The 19,652-nt window shown below is 59.2% G+C and overlaps 2 protein-coding genes across 3 annotated transcripts; both read right to left on the reverse strand.

The window, feature by feature from the left end:
* Positions 1 to 2,747: 2,747 nt before the first annotated feature.
* On the reverse strand, positions 2,748 to 10,104 carry SLC27A5 (solute carrier family 27 member 5). Its single transcript, XM_029240760.1, has 10 exons — positions 9,408 to 10,104; positions 8,806 to 9,015; positions 8,261 to 8,419; positions 6,256 to 6,380; positions 5,154 to 5,348; positions 4,981 to 5,071; positions 3,762 to 3,960; positions 3,461 to 3,558; positions 3,200 to 3,330; positions 2,748 to 3,116 (listed from the first exon to the last, which is right to left on the reverse strand). The coding sequence occupies exons 1-10, from the start codon at positions 10,084 to 10,086 to the stop codon at positions 2,940 to 2,942; spliced, it is 2,064 nt and encodes a 687-aa protein (XP_029096593.1). The 5' UTR covers positions 10,087 to 10,104; the 3' UTR covers positions 2,748 to 2,939.
* A 1,066-nt stretch (positions 10,105 to 11,170) lies between these two features.
* On the reverse strand, positions 11,171 to 19,018 carry ZBTB45 (zinc finger and BTB domain containing 45). 2 transcript variants are annotated; one of them, XM_029240773.1, is made up of 3 exons: positions 16,248 to 19,018; positions 12,911 to 14,195; positions 11,171 to 12,285 (listed from the first exon to the last, which is right to left on the reverse strand). In XM_029240773.1, the coding sequence occupies exons 2-3, from the start codon at positions 14,193 to 14,195 to the stop codon at positions 12,029 to 12,031; spliced, it is 1,542 nt and encodes a 513-aa protein (XP_029096606.1). In that variant the 5' UTR covers positions 16,248 to 19,018; the 3' UTR covers positions 11,171 to 12,028. The 2 variants fall into 2 exon arrangements, with proteins under 2 accessions (XP_029096606.1, XP_029096613.1); XM_029240780.1 differs by having other exon boundaries at positions 15,388 to 19,018.
* Positions 19,019 to 19,652: the final 634 nt, after the last annotated feature.

The following is a 19,652-nucleotide window of genomic DNA, read 5'->3' on the forward strand; positions in this document are numbered from 1 at the left end:
GTCAGCAAAACACACAAATGGAGAAGTCGCAGGGAGGAACAGCCAATGTCCCTGTCGCTTGAAGACACGGGATTTAAAGTAGCTACAAGCTGTGACTCTACCTGACAAGGCAGCAGAAAACAACAACAGACGCAAACCTCCTTGCTGGCGTTAACATGAAGCAGCCTTTGGGAGAGAAAGCTGGGGCCACCAGCCACATTTTTTTTTTTTTTTTTAATTTTAACCTGCATTGGGTCTTGGTTGCTGCACGCGGGCTTTCTCTAGTTGCGGCGAGCGGGGGCTACTCTTCGTTGTGGTGCGTGGGCTTCTCATTACGGTGGCTTCTCTTGTTGCAGAGCGTGGGCTCTAGGCGCATGGGCTTCAGTAGTTGTGGCTCGCGGGCTTCAGTAGTTGTGGTTTGCGGGCTCTAGAGCACAGGCTCAGTAGTTGTGGCTCATGGGCTTAGTTGCTCCACGGCATGTGGGATCTTCCCGGACCTGGACTCGAACCCGTGTCGCCTGCATTGGCAGGAGGATTCTTAACCACTGAGCCACCAGGGAAGCCCCAACAATTATGTTTTAATCCTTGCAAAGGTAATAGCAAAAACTGTGAATGTCCGAAGCTGACTGGGGCTTGCAGGGGCAGGAATTTGTTTAAAGTGCTGGTGAACCTGTAAGCCTTCAGATCCATAGTGAGATCTTTTTATAACATCCATGCGATGACGGAAGGACTTGACGCCTGCCCACATCCATGCGATGACGGAAGGACTTGACGCCTGCCCTGATGGTGCTGGCTAAATAACTCATGGCTGAAGCACCCCCTCAGCCGGGGCTTCCTTGACGGTAAAGTGGGAATAACGCTACACCCACCCTGTGAGATGGGATGAGGGTGACACAGACTGTTGACTGAGACGTACCCGCATTAGCCCAGCTACAAGGGCAATCTTGAGGGTTCTTAGGTACAGTTTAATCCTGTTGTTGCTGACAATGATCCCTCCCAGTGACGCTGCTGATGAAGAAACAGGCGCGCAGTGAGAGCCGAGCCAGGATGCCAATGTCAGGGCCGACAGGTAGCCCTTGTGGGGAACTTTCCCTGCACTTCTATCTTGTTTAATCCCCATAAACATCTGTTGAGGTGGACACGATCACCAGTCCCATTTTACAATGAAGAAAGACAGTGCTCGGGAGGTAAGGGGTTCTAGGCATTGACCCAGGCCATCCAGGCTGTAAGCGGCCAGCTCTCAATCCACACTGAAACCTCCGGGATCCACAGACCCAGGTTCGCGCCAGCACATGTCCCGCCGCGCCACTCTCCAGGCATCCCAGCACATGTTCTTCTGTTGACTGGGTGGGTCTCTTTGGCTCACATCCCAGATGCTAGCCTCTTCTGTCAAGAGGAAATGCAGTGACACGGCCTCACCAGTCAGGGCCCCTTGACCTGGGTGCAGGAATGCAGTGTTCCTCATCGGGGGGGATGGCCACAACTTCACCCCACTCGCAGCATGGTACATGCAAGAGAAGTGGACGTATCGGCTCATGCTGGCACAGGCGATGGGCAGCTTTTTCTTCTCCAGGGAAGCCTGGAGAACCTGTAGAGCAGTGCCCAGCAGGTCTTAAGGGACAGTGACCAGTCATGGCAGGAGCACTTGGTTGCAGTGGGGTGGCCAGTGGCAGCCTCTACTGCTTCATCCATACACTCCAAGCTCTCTTCCAAGCTGGTTTCTGGTCCCGGAGGGTACAAGGGCCTTAAGGGCAGGACAGTGGGCCTCAACGTGGACCAGCCCAGTCTCTGCTGCTACGTGCCAGCTGTCAAACGATACTGGACCTACTGTGTGCTCCAGGAGGAAGTAGCCCTGGGCCAAAGCAGGGATGGCCAGCCTGGGCCTCTGCTGCTATGTTCACACAGCCCCAGCTCCCTTCCTAGCCAGGGTCTCTCATGGAGGGAACAGGCGTGTGAACAAACCTGATGACCTCGTGTGTGCAGGGAGGCGGGCTGGACCACGGTAAGCCCAGATTGAGTCCAGCTGTGTGCACCAGTGCCAAGAAGGGGCTGTGGTTCTGTGGGGGACAGACGGGGCTCCCTTGGCCCCAGGGGCAGAGAAACAGTCAATGACAACAGGAATTGCCACATCCCGGAAGATAACCATAGGGATGGCCCGCAGTGCCTGGTCTGCTTGCTCAGGCCGCACACAGCGCCCGGCCGCCGCCACTGACCAGAAGATCCTCATAGCAAACCCACCTTAAAGTGCCCAGGGGCCCGTTGGACCATGATACTGCCTCGGGGACGTCACCCAGCAACAACTGCTCCTGCTAACATCCCCCTGCCCACTGCTCCCACAATGGACCCTAAGACACTGTGTACGCTGTTCTCCAGAAGCCTCTGCCTCTGCTTCCCCCAGAGGGACTTGCCACAGGGCCTTTGCACATGCACTCTGCCAGACACACTCCTCCCCCAGTCACACCCTTCTTGCCTCAGTCCAACGCCCTCTGGCCTTTGTCAGACTGCCCATCATGGCACTTCTCCCCACATCCTCCAGACCACGTCCACATCCACTGGCCTAGCCAAGCCTCAGCTGCATCAGAGGCCACAAATGACCCACAGATAGAATTGTCTCTCCACCTGGGGTGGCTGTGGAGCTGTGGGCTCCTCCCACACCCCTGGCCTTGACCAGACAAGGCCACTCCTCAAGTGGGAGGGGGGGACCCTGAAGTAAGTGAGGGCACTGGCCCCTGCACTGCTTGCTTGTTTCCCCATCCACACAGACATCTGTGTACACATCCAAGTTTATTCTCGCTCTGCTGCGGGGCCAGGGTCATCCCACCGTGTGCAGCTGGGGATAAGGAGAGGCTGGGATTCCTGACGACGCCGTGCAGGTCTGGGGTGTGGGTGACAATACAAGAGGGGGTGGTGATCAGCGTTGGGCCTAGTGCCTTCGGATGTCCTGTGGGCTGACCCGATGGTTAGAGTCTCCAGGCTCCCTCACATACTGCCCGGTATATGTCTGGCGTCAGGGGCCGGAAGGCTCGGGCCTGGTTATCCAGCAGGTACAGGGGGTCAGCAACAATGCCCACGTTGAAGCCCTCACGCACCAACCGCGACTTCACCAGTTTGAACGTGCTTGTGATCTCCAAGGTGTCCTGCAAGGGCAGGGACTGTGACGCCGACTGTGACTGTCCCGCCGAGACCTCCCACCCACCTACTCCAGCCATGGTGAGCTCACCTGAATACGAATGAAATGAGGGGTAGCGTAGGCGGGGAGCCAAGTGCGCACGTGCTGGTACAGCCTCTGCCCGTCAAACGCCTGGCCACGGGCCAGCTGCACGGCAGCCATGCCCACCTTGCCCTCACATCCTGTGGAGCACATGCATCCTCGGCGGACCCACCTCACAGTGCCCGCGGCTGGCAGCCCCCCACCTGTAACAAAGCTCCGGCACCACCCACAAAGCAGTTGGGGGGTTAGAATGAGGTGAACCCTCCGCACCTGGCACAGGCACACCGTAGACGTTCACCTCCTGCAGGAAGTCCACGAGTGACAGCACGCCCTCCACCTCCCGCGTGGACACGTTCTCACCCTTCCACCTGCGGGGTTGGAGGGGGTGCTGGGACCAGGGCCCAGGAAAGGAGGCCCCGCCCCTGACCAAGCCCCGCCTCCTGGCGACTAGGCCCCATCCCCTCTGGAATTCAGAAGTCCCGCCCCTGAAAAGGAGAGGCTCCGCCTCCTGTCCACGAAGCCCCGCCCCCTCGAGAATCCAGAAGCCCCGCCCTGAGAAACCCCGCGGGACCGGAAGGTGTCCCCGAGGCGGTCGCGGAAGTAGAGGAAGCCTTCGTCGTCCAGGGCCAGCACGTCCCCGGTGTTGTAGTAAAGGTCGTTCGGGCGCCGCACGTTCTTCACCAACTTCCTTTCTGTGTGCTCCCGGGGCCCACGGTAGCCCAGGAAAGGTTGGTGACGCAGCACCTGGGTCAGCAGGAGCCCTGCCTCCCCTGGGGGGTAGGAGTGGGAGTCCAGCATTAGCCGTGGACGAGGACATCAGGAGCCCACCAGGCCGCGGCCGGGACTCTGCCAAAGAAGAGGCAGAGAGAGACCCAGAAACAGATCCAGAGACAGAAAATGAGAGGCAGAAGGAGAGGGAAGGTGGCGTCAGGGAGTCCATTAGAAACAGGGGGACCACCGCCGCGGAAAGGAGCCCGGAGGAGTCTCTGCAGGGAGTGTCGGGAAGGGAGGAGCTAGGGGGACGGGTGAGTCTTCAGATGCTGCGAAGTCGAGCTTGCGGGAGGACAGTTAAGGCTCGTACCGTGTGGCCCCACAGGGGTAGAAATAGAATCAGAGGGTGGAAACTGCAGGGAGGCAGCTGGGGTCAATATAAAGAAGATCCTTCCAATCACCAGTTATCTCTCAGTGTAATGGGCTGTTCCAGGGGGTAGTCAGCAACTTTGCGGGTGTGCACATAGGGGCTGGGTTCATGCACTCAACAAACTGACCGCTGGCCGTGGGCCAGACAATATGCTGGGGGTAGATATTAAATAATTGTATGTATAGCACAATACCTGCCACATAGTAAATGTTATCTAAGTGTTTAAAAAAAAAAGAAAAGAAAAGAAATAGGGAAAGGCTAACAAGGATGGACGAGGGAGAGAGGCAAATGGTGGTGGGAAGAGAGAGATTCCGCCAGGACCTTGCAACGCCCCCGGAGAGAAGACCCTAGGAGAAGGTTCAGGACAAGAGACTGATGCCTGGGAGGATGTGACTTCCACAGAAAGCTCAAGAGAACAACTCAAATGGACAAGAGGCTGAGGCAGAGGAGCTGGGCAGAGCTGACAAGCTGAGAGGGAGAGGGCCCCGGACCGCTGTCAGACAGGCCTGGGACTCGGGGTCCAGGTGAGGACCGCAGACACCGCCACTGGACGTCAACCTCAAGGCTTTGGGTGGCTTGTTCCAGCCACGGAGGAGACCTAGGGTTTCCACCCTCCCCACACCCAGGGAAGGTCCCCCAGCCCCCATACCTGGCCTCGCAGGGATGCAGAGGCCCCAGTTGTCCCTCACAGGCTCCTCTGTCTCCATGCTGTACTGTACAAGCTCGAAGGGGGACAGCATCTGAGTGGAGGGTGGGGAGGTGTCAGCAGAGGTCCTGTGGGCTCAGCCTCAATCAGGGCCACTGTCACGCCCACACACTCACTCGAAGGAAGCAGCTTGTCTTGCCCTGGGCCCCACAGCGCCCTGGGTAGTTGACAAAGCCACCGTTGCCTTCCGTGGAGCCGTAGACTTCCCAGATCCGAATGGGGCCAAAGCGCTGCTGGAAGGTCTCCCACACTTCTGCCCGGAGTCCACTGCCAATCGCCAGGCGGACTTTATGTGTTCGGTCCTCTGGCCGCTGCAGGGACGCCCCAAGAAGGGTGAGGAGGTGCCCTCGGGTGTGCCCAGGAACCCTTACCTGGGAGGGCTATCTTGGGTCCTGACCTGAGCAGCTACCTGGGAGGTGATGGGGGGTCTTTACCTAGGTGATCTACCTGAGTTCTTACTTGAGCAGTTACCTGGAGTCTGTACCTGGAGAGTTACTTGCAGGGGTTACCTGCAGAGGTTACCTGGGAACCTTACCTGGAGCGATATCTAGGGGCGATGGGAGGCCTCATCTGGGGTCTTACCTAGGGGAAACATCTGGGGTCTTATATAGGGGTAGTTACCTGAAGCTTTTACCTGGGGGGGCGGGGTTAACTGGAGGCCTTACCAGGAGGGGTTACTTGGGGGCCTTTACCTGAAGGTAACCTGGGGAGTGACTTGAAGCTTTATCTTGGGGAGTTATCTGGGAGCCTTACTTGGGGGTAGTTACCAGGAACCTTTCCCTGAGGGGTTACCTAGAGACTATATTTGGAAGGATACCTGGAGATCTTGCTTAGAGACAGTTACCCAGGGTCCATACATCATTGATACATAGCATGAGGCCAGCTCGCATCTACTGAGTTTATCCTGAGCCACACCCTGTTCTAGGCACTTTACGTGTTTAATTCTCACAATACCCCCTTGAGGTATTATTCCTGATTTCCCAAAGAGGACACTGAGGCTGAGAGACGTGAAGTCACCTGCCCAAGATAGCACCGCTGATCATCAAAGCAGCCATGATTGGAAACCTTGTGTGGGACTCACTGTCCGTGCCTCTTGTCTGGGGTGTTTTATTGATACCTGAGGGACCTTGCTTGAGTCCTGGACTGAATCTACCTGAGATCTTTACCTGGGATGATTCCTGGGGTGTTCACCTTGGAGCCCTAATCTTAGCACCTCACCTGGGGAGTGTTGCACAGGTACCGCAGGACCTCGCCCACATACTGGATCACAGTCACGCCGTGCTGCCGACAGTCGTCCCAGAAGCAGGAGGCAGAGAACTTGGGGGCCAGGACACAGGTCACTCCTTGGAGGGAGGAGAGGAAAGGGTTTCAGGTCATGCTTCCAAGCCACTGTGAGAAGCTGCTTTGATCACCTGGCTGTGGCCCCTGAAACCCAAGATGACATCAGGCTCATCTCTGTGTTGCTGGCCCAGCCAGAACTATTCCCATGAGAAGAGCACAGCCAAGCCTGAGTTTGAATCCCGTCTCCAGTATGTGTGGAAAGCTCGGTGCCTGGTACAAAGTGAGCACTGCCGAATAAGGGCTGTGAGTAGGAATCACTCTTGATTGTGATAACTGTCTTAGGAATGTCTAGCTCGGCAAATGGATAGATGGGTGAATGGGTAGGTGGATGGAAAGGTGGGTGGAAGGGTGGATGGGTGATGGATGGGTGGGTTGGTGGATGGATATATGGATGTTCTGAAGGATGGACACATGGATTAATACATCTTAGGGGCCACTACATCCACTCCAGGAAATTGCTCCCTCCTTTTCTGATCCCCTCCTCTGCAGCTGGCTCCATGGATGGCACTCTCCTTACCTCAACCCTAATCCTCAACAAAACCCGAAAGTTAAATGTCATCCCTGCACCCAAAGGGACGATGGCTTGTGTGCTTGGTGAGGCGGCAAGTGTGTCTTCTTCGAGCCTGTATCTTGACAGAGGTGAAATATAATGCCCTCTCTGTGAAAATGGATGCTGGGTCCTTGAAACCGATAGCTTTGTTAGCAGCCCCTCGTGAGATGCCTGGATGCTGGAAAGGTCTTCAAGAGCTGCTAAAGCCAAGGGGGAGGTTGATAAGGATTTTTCCAATGAAAGCTTCCCAATTCTTCTTAGCCTAAGGTAGGATCCCAGTTTTGAGCAGCCTCCAACGTGACAAATCAGGAGGCACTTTGCAGCCACCAAGGTTCTTGTCAAGAATAATTGGACTGAATCTGAAAACATCTCTAGAGTGAACATCTAGTCTACCAGGAAGTATGGGAGGGAGAGGAGCAGAGACCAAGCAAGCAAGTACAATGAGAACAGTTTAACTGCAAAAAGACAGTAAAACAATTGGGGAAATTTTTAACATGAAGTGCACATCAGATAATATCAAAGAGTTACTGTTAATTTCTTCAGGTGTGATGATCACTCTGGTTACAGTTTTTTAAGGCCTTGCCTGTTAGAGATACATACTGCAATATTTACCAACAAAAAGATAGTGTCTAGGATTTGCTCCAAAATAATCCAGAAAGAAGGAAGGGAGTACATATGAAATAAAATTGGCAACATGTTAACAATTGTTGAGGCTGGGTGAGGATATGGGAAGCATCATCAAGCTGACTGCTCTGCTTTAGTGTATGTTTGAAATTGTCCATGACTTAAATTTTTTAAATAAAGTATGAGTAAAAAGACAAGTGGGAATAAGGGGGAGGCGATAAACAAAACACAGAAGAGCAGAATGCTGATGGTGGCTGAAGCTGGGTGGTGAGTACTTGAGGATACATGTAGAGAATTTTAGAAATTTTTATATTTCAAAATTTTCCATGTTAAAATTTCAGGGAAAAAAAAACAAAAAACAACAACAACAACAAAAAAAACAGACCAGCGCAGTCTGTTGACAGAATTCATGGTCAGGTGTCTAGGGAGACGACAACCAGATGGAATGTTTGGTGAGTGTTCCCTCACTGGCTCCGCCTGTGACGATGACGGATATGAGTGACCGACACTCACATCAGCTCTTTCACCTCCCGACCACAGCACAGCCATTAAGGACTGTCTGGGTGTCCAGCCCTCTGTCCAGGTAGCCCTGGGGCTCACTGTCCCTTGTCAAAGGTAAGAACCTGGGGTGCTGGGTAACCTATGGGGCCTTGACATCAAGTCTGGCAGTCCTGTGGATTGGGGGGTGGTCCTCAGCGAAGGGCTTACCAAGCTCCAGGCAGCTAAGGACCCCAAGGACCAGCCCCATCGTGTGGTACAGAGGCAGGACCGTGTAGACCACGTCATCAGCTGTGACCCCACACAGGCTCAGCATCCCGCTTATCTGTAGCACCCGCTCGTACGTGAGGATGGCTGGCTTCGGGAGCCCTGGGGGAAGAAGCAATGGGAAGAGTGGGGTGGGGCGCGGACAGCGCTAGAGGGACCCGCACGCGGGAGTGGGTCTCCAGGATCAGGTCTGCACAGCCAGGGGTTTGAGGCTCTCGAAAGGTGGTCAAGTATGGGACCTGTGGGTGGGTTTAGGGAGGACACGTTGGACTGGAGTTCAGAGGCTGAATTCCAAAGTTCAGGGTTTCAGTGGCTGTTTACTGGGCAGAGGCAGGATTCTGGCACTGACCATTCAAATAACACTGGGGGTCAGCGTTCGGCCAGGTGTCAAAATCAAAGGGCAGGGTGGGTTTCAGAGGTCAAGTTTGAGGCACAGGTCAGGCTTGGAGTCATGTCAGCAGAAGGGTTCAGAGGTTGGGCGCCCTCACCGGTGGTCCCCGAGGTGTAGATGAACAGGGCTGGGCTTCTCAGCTTGATCTCAGCTCGAAGGTCAGCGGGCACGGGGTCTGAGGGTGCAGCATCAAGGGCAGCCCCCAGAGCCCTCACCCCCGGCGTGGGGGAGGAATGGCTGAGGTAGAAGCAGCGGATGTTCTCTGCCTGCAGCTTGGGAAGGACCTCCTCCAGGTTCTCGCAGAGGTCTGTGGGAATGGGCCAGAGGAGGAATTTAGAGGCGGCCCACCTTTGAGGTGGTGGGGGGGACCCAAGATGTGGGAGAGGAGCCCACTGCCGGCCATGGAGGAAGCAGCCAGCAGAGAAGAGCATCTGCCTTATCTGTAAAGAACCCCGTAATTAGTATTGGGGGGCAAAAAAGTTGAAATAGCCATGTTGAAGAAAACACAAAGCAAAGCCCTGGTGCCCTCAGAATTACTTCCCAGCAACTAAGTTTTGGCCCTAATTGCCTGGGGGTGGGTGAGGGACGCGGAGCTCTTGCCCAGCCCCCACCAGGACCCTCTGAACAGCAATCCTCCACGTCTGTCTCCTGCCCCTGTCCCCACCACATCCGACCTCCGCTGGTCTCTGAGGTCCTCACCTGGGTCCACCACCAGCACCCGAGCCCCAGAGCTCAGCACCGAGTGCACCAGGGGCGCCCCCCGGCCGTGTGGATTAATCCAGGCCACCGGACAGCCCAGCTTGGCCAGCCCGAGCCACAGGCCCAGGGCAGGAATGGTCTGCGAGGGCAGCACGAGGAGGGCGGTGGGCTCCTGAGCGTGGGGTCCCGTGGCGCCGCCCAGCTCGGCCTTCATGACCCACGCCGCCCGGCAGGCCCTGGCGTCCAGCTCCCCGAAGGTGACCGAGCGGCTCCCCGGCCCCGTCCACACCAAGATCGCTCTCCCTGGCTGCGCTCGCACCCGCCGCTCGAAGGAATCTACGAAGGTGTCAGGTGGCTGGCGGCTCAAGCGCGCCCGGATGTTCAGGCCCAGGCGGAGAACCTTGAAGATGTAGGCCAGGTCTGCAGGCAGCCAGCGCAACCCTGGGGGCGGCTGCGTGGGCAGCAGAGCCAGTGTGAGGGCCGCGGCCGCCAGGCTCAGCCAGTGGGGCATCCAGGGCCCGAGCCAGGGCCACGCCAGCACAGCCGGGCCCAGCAGCGCACAGCAGGCAGAGTCTCCCAGGAGCCAGCGCAGAGCCAGGGCCACTGCTGCAGGCCATGAGGACTGCCCCAGGCCTTGCAGCAGCAACAGCAAGAAGGCCAGTCGTCCCCAGATGCCCATCGTACCTGCTCCTGCCTCAGGGACACGTCCAGGAATGCCCACCTCTTGCCCGGGCTGATAACCCGTCAGCCCCACCCCCTGGCGGTGACCCAGAGGCTGCTGGCCATGGTGGTGGCTCCAGGACTCTGCCTCCAGCCCTTTTTAACCCCAACTGTTTGTTTCACTCTGCCTGGTCTTCCGCGTGGCTCCAGCCCCCCTGCCTCTGTCCCCCACGCTGTGGCCCAGGCACTTGGGAAATAGGCAGAAATCCCTCTCTCAGGAAACTGAACTTCCAGCCATGCCAAATGCAAATTCAGCAGGATAGCAGGGCAGCTCTGGTTGTAAGCACTGCCTTCCCATCTGCAAACCTCACCAGGAAGTTCTCCTGTGGCAACTACTTAATCTGAATCCTCCGGGAGATGGGGCCTGGCTGGGATGAGCCCCCAGCCTCCTGCCAGGTACACAGCAGGTGCTCAGTAAGCCCTTGAACACCTGCAGTGCCCGAATTCAAACCCAGCTCTGACCCCCAACCCATGTGGTCCACTCTGACTCTCTGCCTTACCCTTGGCATCAATGGGGACCATGCTTAGGGTTCAGGAGGCTGAACTCTGCCTGGAATGTGGGTCTGGCAGTCTATGCACGGTTGGACCAGGAAAGCCTTAGCCCCCCTCCTCTGGGAGGCAGTCACAGGGGGTAGCGCAGAGAAACGTTGCCATTGGCCTAGGATCACAGCAAGCTGGGCTACTGGAGTGCCCTACAGGCCACACCCCCCTCACCGGCTCCAGATACTTTGGACCAGGGTGCCCAGGCCACGTGCCGACAGTGTGATGGGGGCACGCGGAGAGTAGCCTCGAACTGACACTGGTTGGCCATCCTCCGCAGCCCAATGGGCGGCCCAAGGGTCCCGGCTGCCGCTTTCTGCCCTGCCCCCACCCCAGCCCTGCCTGGCACTCCCGACCTTGCCGGCCAGGACAGCTATCCTGGGGCTCGGACCCCCTAGTAGCAGCCTGGCCCCAAAGACCCCCTGGACCCCCAAAAGTGAGGTGCTCAACCATCATGCCCATCAGGACAGGGGAGGAGAAGTCTGAAGGCTAGAGATTCTGTCTGGAAGATATGGGGGGAGGGGCCTCGAAATCTTTATCTTGGGTGGCAGCAGCTGGGATTGTGGCTGCGAATTTCCCACACGTGGCCTCCCTCTCCGAGACCCGCCTGTACCCCTCCCCACAGGACCGAGGGCTCTGGGAGAGTCAAGCGCCAGTCATACGTGCACCCCACTCCCACCCAGAGAACAGAGACGCGAGATGGCAAAGCGGATCATCCGCTCGCAGCCCAAAGGAGCCCAGGGAGCAGCAGGGATGCTGCCAGGGACAGGGGCACTGAGGCCCAACACCCACAGACGGTCTGTGAGGAAGAGGAACACACGGGTCCGGGAGCACACGCTTCCAGCTTTCGGCCCCACGGCCCACAGTCCTTTATTACAGAGCAGGGGTCCCAAGACCAGGCCTCAGTCCATGATGGGCCCACCTGAGACGCCCCAGGCGCCAGATGAGGGAGGATTAGCTCGGGTCGGAGAGCTGGGGACATTTCCCGGCCTGACACAGGGGCAGGGGAGCAGACCCCACCCCACTCATGGGAAGGGAGGGGCGTGAACCAGAGTCGGAGCCATGAATCCTGGGCCCCGCACCATGGTTGAGCCCTAGTTCAGGTTGGAGATGATCCAGTTCTCAGAGGTGGTTGGGTCCCTGACCATCCCCAGCCAGCCCCCACCCGGAGGGCTGAGTACGTAGGAGGAGAGGAAAAAGGCGGGCTGGGCTGGAGAGAAGGGTGGAAGCAGGAGAAGGGCCTGATCTCAGGAGAAAGCGTGGGCTGGTGGCGGGAACGTGGTCAAGTGGCCGCGGCAGGCGTGACAGCGGGTGGGGCTTGACCGATCCCTCGGTGGGCGTGGCCAGGCCCCATGCCCGGATCAGGGCGCAGGGTGCGCGGCCAGGTGGCGCTCCAGCAGCGCGCGGTGCGAGAAGACCTTGCCGCAGGCGGGGCACGGCGCGCGCTCCGGCCGGTGGGTGCGCATGTGCACGTTGAGCGAGCTCTTCTGCGTGAAGCGCTTGGCGCAGACGGCGCACTGGAAGGCGCGCACGCCCGTGTGCGTGACCATGTGCTTGAGCAGGTAGTCGCGCAGCGAGAAGGATCGCCAGCACACGGCGCACTGGTGGGGCTTCTCCCCTGCGGGCGACAGGGCGGGCAGCAAACTCAGGTCAGCTGGGGAAGGGCCCCGGGGCGCCTTTGCCAGGCAGGGACTCCCCTCCCCAACCGGACCAGCCATCCATCCGGAATCCCCCCGCCCGGCAGCGACGCCCCTCTCCCCGAACCTTAGGGTCATACCGGGATGTCACTGCCTGTCTGTGACCCACAACTCCAACAGGTAGCCTCCCAGCGGGGAACCCCGCAGGTCTGGGACATCGTTGCCCACCGAGGCTGACCACTCAGGTCTACCCCCACCTCCAAGGACCTTCCCGCCCCCAAACCGTACCGTGCCTGGCACAGGGCCGCGGGCTACCCCTCCCCCATCCCTGCCGCGCTCACAGAGCGTTCTGGACTGTCTGGTCCCTGGCCACCATTCTGGGGACAGTCTAGCAAGGCCCAGCACCCTTACACTGGGAAAGACCCCGGCATACCTACCCCCTCCCTTCTGGCTGCTATCATGTTCCAGGGGTGACAGAGTAGGCTGCCCCCCTCCCTCTGAATCAGACAGGGGGAGACAGGCCGTGTTTGACCCCTAGGGTCATCAAGTATTAACAAAAAGCCTATCTCCAATGATCGAGGGGCTCAGAGACCCAGCCCGGCTCACCCGAGTGGATGAACATGTGCTTGGTGTAGTTCTTCCGGGAGCTGAACGTCTTGTGGCAGTGACTGCACTCATAGGCGGGCGGCTCGGCACCCGGGGCGCGCGCAGGGGTGGTCGACGGGGCTGCGCTGGGAGCGGCCGGTGGGGCCGGGGCCTCCCCTAGAGGCGCGCTGGGAGCTGCGTCCGGCTGGATCGCTGGGTAGAAGGCGGGTGGGGGCGCAGGGGCCGGCCCCGAGGGCGCGGGAGGGGGTTGCGCTGGCGGCCCGGGAGCGCCCAGATGAAAGGGGAAAAGCGCGACGGGCGGCCCGGGGGTCTTCACGCCAGGTGGGCGGGGTCCGGATAGGACACAGTCGGGCGGGGCAGGGGTCTCGGCGGGACAGCCTTCAGGGGCGGTTTGATCTCCGTCTTGCCAAGCGGAGACGTAGCTGTCGGGGAACACGTCCTCGGCAGCCGAAGTTCCCCGGAGGAAGTCCCGCCCGGCGCCACCGTAATCGGAGAGGCCGGCGGGCGCAGGCGGCTCTTCGCGCGCGCCGTCCGCGGCCGCGGGTAGGAAGCCGGCGGCGCAGTCGGGGAAAGAAGGGGGCGCCTGGCCCTCACCCGGGCCGCCGCCTTCGCCATCCTCGCCGTCGGTCTCCTCATCGGTCTCGTCGTCGTCGTCGTCCGCGCCGTCGTCTGGCGCAGCGGTCAGGGCGGGGTCGGCATCCGATCCCTCCGCCTTGGCAGGCGCGGGGGGCGCGGGCAGCTGCAGGCGCGCGGGCTGGCGCTGCTTGCGTGTGTGCGCGGCACCGGGGTGGCCCGGGGGGCGCGCGGCCAGCAAGTGGCGCAGGCGGTGGCGCAGCTGCGCGGGCGCGAGCGGCGGGGGCACGGGCGTGGGCAGGGGCGCGGGCGCGGGGGGGCCCGGGGCAGGGGCGCGGGCGCGGGCTATGATTTGCGTGCATTCGTCTATGACCGTCTGGATGCGCAGCACCGACGCGGCCGTGAGCACCTGCAGCGCTTCACCCTGCGCCACCACGAGCGAGCCGCTGTAGAGGAACTCGACGAGCTGGCGCACCGTCTGCGCGGGCACCACAGGCGGCACGCGGATCTCAGAGTGGCCGAGCAGCAATTTGTCCTGGAAGAAGGGCGAGCCGGCGGCCAACACGCAGCGGTGTGCACGCAGTGAAGCCTCGCGGATGCGCACAGTCACGTCACAGAAGTGCCCACCCAGCCGCTGCCCGTTGAGGGTCTCAAGCAGGGATCGGGAGAAGTTCTGCAGGTGAATGTGGTGCACCGCCTCCGCTGCCGCCATCTGCACCGGACCAGCGGGTGTGGGCAAGAGGAAGTCAGCCAGGGATCCCCCCCTGCCCCAGCGTTCCCATCCCTTCAGCGGGACAGGGCCCAAGGGTGAACCACACCCCCAGGCTTCAGGAACCCCAACCTTCTCCAATGCCCCTGGCCCCTCGAAGTCCTGGTTCCCAACACAGCAGGACTCCCTGCCCCCGCCCCAGGACTTCTGCAGCCCCCTCTACCTCTGAAGTCCACAGCACACCGCTGTGAGAGGGCTGGGGATACCAAAGGTTTGCTGCCCTCCGGTCTTGCTTACTGCCAGCGTGGGGAGTTCCAGGGCTCGCTTCCCCTATTTTGCCCCACCCACCCTTCCCGGAACTCTGGTATCCATAGCCTTCCCCACATCCTCCTCTGACACGACACCCTGTGGAGGAGAGGGCGGGGACCCCTATCTAGAACAGGCTTCCACGTCTCACCCACTCCCCACCCTGCTGGCTGCGACTCCCACCACGAGTGGCTTCTTTTTGATCTCCCCTTGATACAGCCCCCAACCTTGGAACATCCAAGGCCCTGTGCAGACCGAGGTCTGCTGCCTCGGAACCTGGCTACATTAACTAGTGTATATGGAAGTCTTCGCAGGGGTGTGGCTGGCATGAACCGCCTCTGGGGCTAAGCGATTCGGGGTGTGCATAGTCACACAGAGTTGAGACTAGATTGGGCATTAGCCTAGCAGGTGCCCTGCGGGAGGAAAATACATGATCTCTGGCCTGCTCCAGCACAGCTAGCGGGAGACGCCTCCTGCAGCCTGATGCTTCCTGGAATCTTGATTGGGCCTGTGGGGCGCAGGGTGTGGGTGAGGCATAGAGAGGGGGCTTGTGGACTGTGCAGGGGTGTGTGATTGGTTGGGTGCAGGTCGAGCGGCAGAGGCCTCAAGATCAGCATGGCTGAGCAATATGGACACTTCTTGTTAAACTGTGGCCTCGAAATCCCAGCCCTGCCCAGCCTCAGGCACTGGAAAGGGAAAGGGGTACCACCCCCCTGGGAACAATGGGAATCTGAGAAGCTCAGCTACTTCAACAAACAGGCAACATGCTTGCTTGGCCTCAGTTTCCCCTCTATCTTAGATACCTGGCTCACCCCACACCCAGGCCACACACACCTCCAGTCTAGGGGAGAAGCATCAGTCAGGACAAAAGACACACCCTGAGACTCACCCACTCTGCACCAGCCTGGCTCAGGTGAGGCCTCTCTTAACTCCTCGGGGTCTACTTCGGTCTCAGACTCACCCCCTCGGGCGCCTTAAGCCCAAACATCCTTTCCTTTGCTGGGGCCATTCATCATCCATATCTGACCCCTCAGACCACTTTGCACACCTCCACTGCCCCAGTAACCTCCTCGCGTCCCCCCACCTCCCGGTCTATTCCCGACGCGACAGCCAGAGGGAGCCTGTTCAGACCTAACAGTTCGGGACCCTCCTTAGCTCAGAGCTCTCCAGGCAATTCCTTAAACAGGCCAACTCCGCACGTACCGTTACCTCTGCCACAAGCACCCTTCACCGTCTTTTTTCACCCAGCACCTAAAGGACTTCAAATCCGTGCCCGGGCAACGGGGGCAGAAACCTGCGCCTCAATCCGTAGGGACTGAACCCTTCCTTTTCCGATCCACCCCCGCCGTGCTCCCCAGCAGGCTCCAACTATAGTGCTGGTGCAGCAGAGCCTCTGGGCGCCTCGGAACAAAGGCCCACCTTGAGACGCTGCACCCAGGCGTCCTCGCCACCACGCTTTTGCCCACGCCATGCACTTTGCTCCGAGCACCCTCTCCCGTTCTCTGCGCCATTGCCCGCGCCTCACCCTGAGTCCAGCACCCCCTTCTCTGACCTGCCCCGGCTGCGCCCGCCCCAGCCCCAGCCGACTAGGTTTCCCGCCTCCGCGCTCTTGCCCGCGAAGTGCCCCCGTCCTGCAGCGCCCCCTCACGTCTGCGGCGCGCGCTCCAAGCCTAGCGCGGGCGCCCCTCCCCTGGCACGCCCCGGCCTCCCCGCCGGCCCTGCGGCAGGGGGATGCCCGCCTGACCCCACCTCCGGCTCCTCCTCAGGCACCAGGCCGGGCGGTGGCCGCCTCCAGCTCACCACTTTCAAGGCCGCACTTCCGGGCCGCAACGCCGGCGGAACCAAAGTCCGCCGCTGTAGCGGCGCGGCGAACTACTAGGTCAGAGCAAGTTTCCGGTGTATCCATGGAGACTAGTCGCCGCTGCCAGGTCGCACTTCCGAGCAAAGTCCCAGGGGCTGGGACAACCAGGCAGTGTCGCCCTAGAGACGGGGCGGGGGCGGAACCTGTGCCGTCAATCTGTGGGCCGCACCCACTCGCCTGTGCTACGGGGCGGAAGAAGGTGAGAGGGAAAGAGGGTGGGAGGGCGGTCGGCTCCGAAGACCCCGGCGGGTCCCGGCAGGTTTAAACCCCACTGCACCCCAGCCTTCCACCCATATGGATGGAGCAGCAGTAGGGCTCGCCCCTGCTGTGGGACTCCAGCCCGAGTGGGGCCTGGGGGCTGCAAGTGGGATGTGGGAGCGGACGCCAACTCGGGCCGGCCCTGAGCCTGGATCCCAGGTAGAAGATGGAGGCAGCCAGACTCGATGCCCCTACACCAGGCCCACCTGCCCCAGGGCGAGTAGTGTTCACTTAGTTCCCTCTGCATGCCACACTCTGGGCCGAAGCTGAGAAAAGAAGGGGAGTGGGGGTGTGTGTATGTGTGTGAGCTGGGTCCTACGTCTGCCCGGAGGGTGGTGAACAGCCAGACTCCAAAGACCAGAAGACACTTAAGGGGACAGAATCTGTGGGAAGAGCTGTCTGGGCAGAGGAACAGCCGTGATCCGCAAGGGCCTTGAGGTGGGGCTGGTTGTCCAGGACATCCGTGAACCAGGCCCACTAGATGGTGAGGCTGCAGTGGTGGGCTGGCTGGGCCTTGTGCCCTACTCATGGGGGCTGAAGGAAGGAGGGGAGTCGGGGGGAGCGGTGCCTAGACCTCAGTGGACCCCATGCCTTGTGCAGCAGGTGTGGAGTCCAGAGTGGAGGGGCTGACTTCTCTGCTGCCAGTATGAGGACAAGGTCAGCATGCCAGCCTCAGGCAGCTGCCGAGCAAGCGGCTGTGTTGTAGACGTGTTCCAGGCAGGGAAGGGAGGGGATGTGCCAGGTGGGAAGCATTCCATGGCCCATGCCCCGAGGAACCTCATTAAAATCCCAGTCCCGTGGCCTCATTGTCCTCATTGTCGTTGTTCAGAATCTAAGTCCTCCACGATGGCCTGCCCGGCTCACTGGGTCTTCTTCCATCCAACCTCCTCTACCCAGTTCCTATCACTGTTCATTCCTCTCTGGCTTCACAGGCCCCTTGCTGTGCCCACCTCGACCTGTGAGACTAGGGGTTCATCTGTGTCCTTCACCTTGACAGACAACTATTGCCACTGCGACCCAAATGGGAGGACAGTGGACCTAGTGGGGCAGCACACATAAGAGGTCCCGAAGGCAGCAGTGGCGGCTCAGACCTCAGCAGGGGAGGCCAGGTGCGGGCAGAGTCAGGGTAGGAAGGAGAGGACACGCGCGGCTTCAGAAACGTTCTCAGCAGATGAGGGTGCGATGGAGGACCTGGTCCTGAAGGAGTGTGAGAGACAAGAGGAAACACCCAAGCCCCGACCCCTCTCAGGCTGCAAAGGAGATGGGAGCAGTGGCCTCCAGCGATACAAGCCTTCAGAAAATGTCTTTTTTTTTTTTTCTGCGGTACGCGGGCCTCTCACTGTCGCAGCCTCTCCCGTCGCGGAGCACAGGCTCCGGACGTGCAGGCTCAGCGGCCACGGCTCACGGGCCCAGCCGCTCCGTGGCACGCGGGACCCTCCCAGACCGGGGCACGAAACCACACCCCCTGCATCGGCAGGCGGACTCCCAACCACTGCACCACCAGGGAGGCCCAGAAAATGTCTATTTTACTTTTCTCTCCAAAGACCTTGGCCTGTGATTGTGGGAGCATCTCGAAGAATAAATAGTGTGGCTGAGGACGCAGGTTTAAGATGCCAGGGGTGGGCCCGTGTGGCCTGCCAATATGGCAAGCTCCCGACCAGGTCTGAGAGTCTTGGAGGCGGTGGGGATGAGAAGGCCACACTGAAGGGAAGAGGCCGAGAGCTCAGGGCAATCACAGACACATGAAAGGAGCAGAGGAAATTGAGCTCCCACATGACTGGGCCTCCTGAGCGGGGAGGCAGGCCACCACCCCCAGCCACCCAACACACACACAGAGTTTTCGTTTTATTTATTTGCTTATTTTTTGGCCGCACTGCACGGCTTGAGGGATCCCAGTTCCCCGACCTGGGATCAAACACGTGCCCCACCCCCCGCAACTGAGAGCGTGGAATCCTCACCACAGGACGGCCAGGGAAGCCCCTACAGTTTATGTCAGCAGTCAGGAGGCTCAGCCCCTCCTCCCAGCTCAACCAGGGTCCCCAGCCTCTTTCCAACCTCCTGCCGTGCCAGCCACTGTCCACGGGGGAAGCCCAGTGTTCAGGTCTCCAAGCCCAGCCCTATCCTAGTGGTTCTGGACTGTGCCAGGTGTGGGATGCAGGGCCCAAGACTCAGGCACACACCTCAGTCTGCCAGGAGCTTCCCTCGGCCAGCCCGGGGTTAGACACCAAGGATGTCCCCAGGAAACAGGGTGGAGACCGAGGGAGGTCCCTGGCAAGGCAGGTACCAGCAGTGGAGAGTTTAGCCCTCCAGACATGCTGAGAGGAAATGGAGAGCCCTTTGGGCTGGGGGAGGGGCAGTGGCAGGATCCCTAATACACCAGAAAGGCCCTAGAAGGAAAGAAACATCCAGATAGACATCAAGGACTGTCACTGAGGGGGTAGAGGTGGGGGGGGGGGAATAATTGCTACTTCAATTTGCTTTTATATATGAAAGACAACGAACCTCCTACTAGCCCTGTGGCCTGAGGAAACTGTGGGGAGGAGGAGACCTAAACTGAAATAACAATCTTAACTGCACAGCTACCGATGTCACTTCTCCAGGGTCCCTGCACCTAGGTCACGTACCGGGCCCTTGGATTAATTTTCAAAAGTTAAAAAACCCAAATATGTGGAACCTAGAAAAGTGGTACAGATGAACCGGTTTGCAGGGCAGAAATAGAGACACAGATGTAGAGAACAAACGTATGGACACCAAGGGGGGAAAGTGGCGGGGGGGTGGTGGGATGAACTGGGAGATTGGGATTGACATATATACACTAATATGTATAAAATAGATAACTAATAAGAACCTGCTGTATAAAAAATAAATAAAATAAAATTCAGAAATTCAAAAACAAAACCAAACCAAAAAAAACCCCCAAGAAACAGAAAACAGTAGAGCACACACCGGACCACTCACACTCTCAAATTAGCAAATATTCTTGTTTTGTCCTTTTTTTTTCTCCTGTTTTTAGTACACTAAAAATATTTTTTTCA

The sequence above is a fragment of the Monodon monoceros genome, unplaced genomic scaffold, assembly GCF_005190385.1.
Source record: "Monodon monoceros isolate NGI ecotype Baffin Bay Population unplaced genomic scaffold, NGI_Narwhal_1 Super_Scaffold_10, whole genome shotgun sequence".
NCBI classification, from domain to species: domain Eukaryota; kingdom Metazoa; phylum Chordata; class Mammalia; order Artiodactyla; family Monodontidae; genus Monodon; species Monodon monoceros.

Coding starts and splice junctions, on each gene's coding strand:
- SLC27A5 (XM_029240760.1), bottom strand. CDS start 10,086: ATGGGCATCTGGGGACGACTGGCCTTCTTGCTGTTGCTGCTGCAAGGC. Junction 3,961..4,980: donor CTGCATCCCTGCGAGGCCAG/GTATGGGGGCTG, acceptor CCTACCCCCCAG/GGGAGGCAGGGCTCCTGCTG. Junction 3,331..3,460: donor CTACGGTGTGCCTGTGCCAG/GTGCGGAGGGTT, acceptor TGTGCTCCACAG/GATGTGAGGGCAAGGTGGGC.
- ZBTB45 (XM_029240773.1), bottom strand. CDS start 14,195: ATGGCGGCAGCGGAGGCGGTGCACCACATTCACCTGCAGAACTTCTCC. Junction 12,286..12,910: donor GCACATGTTCATCCACTCGG/GTGAGCCGGGCT, acceptor TGTCGCCCGCAG/GGGAGAAGCCCCACCAGTGC.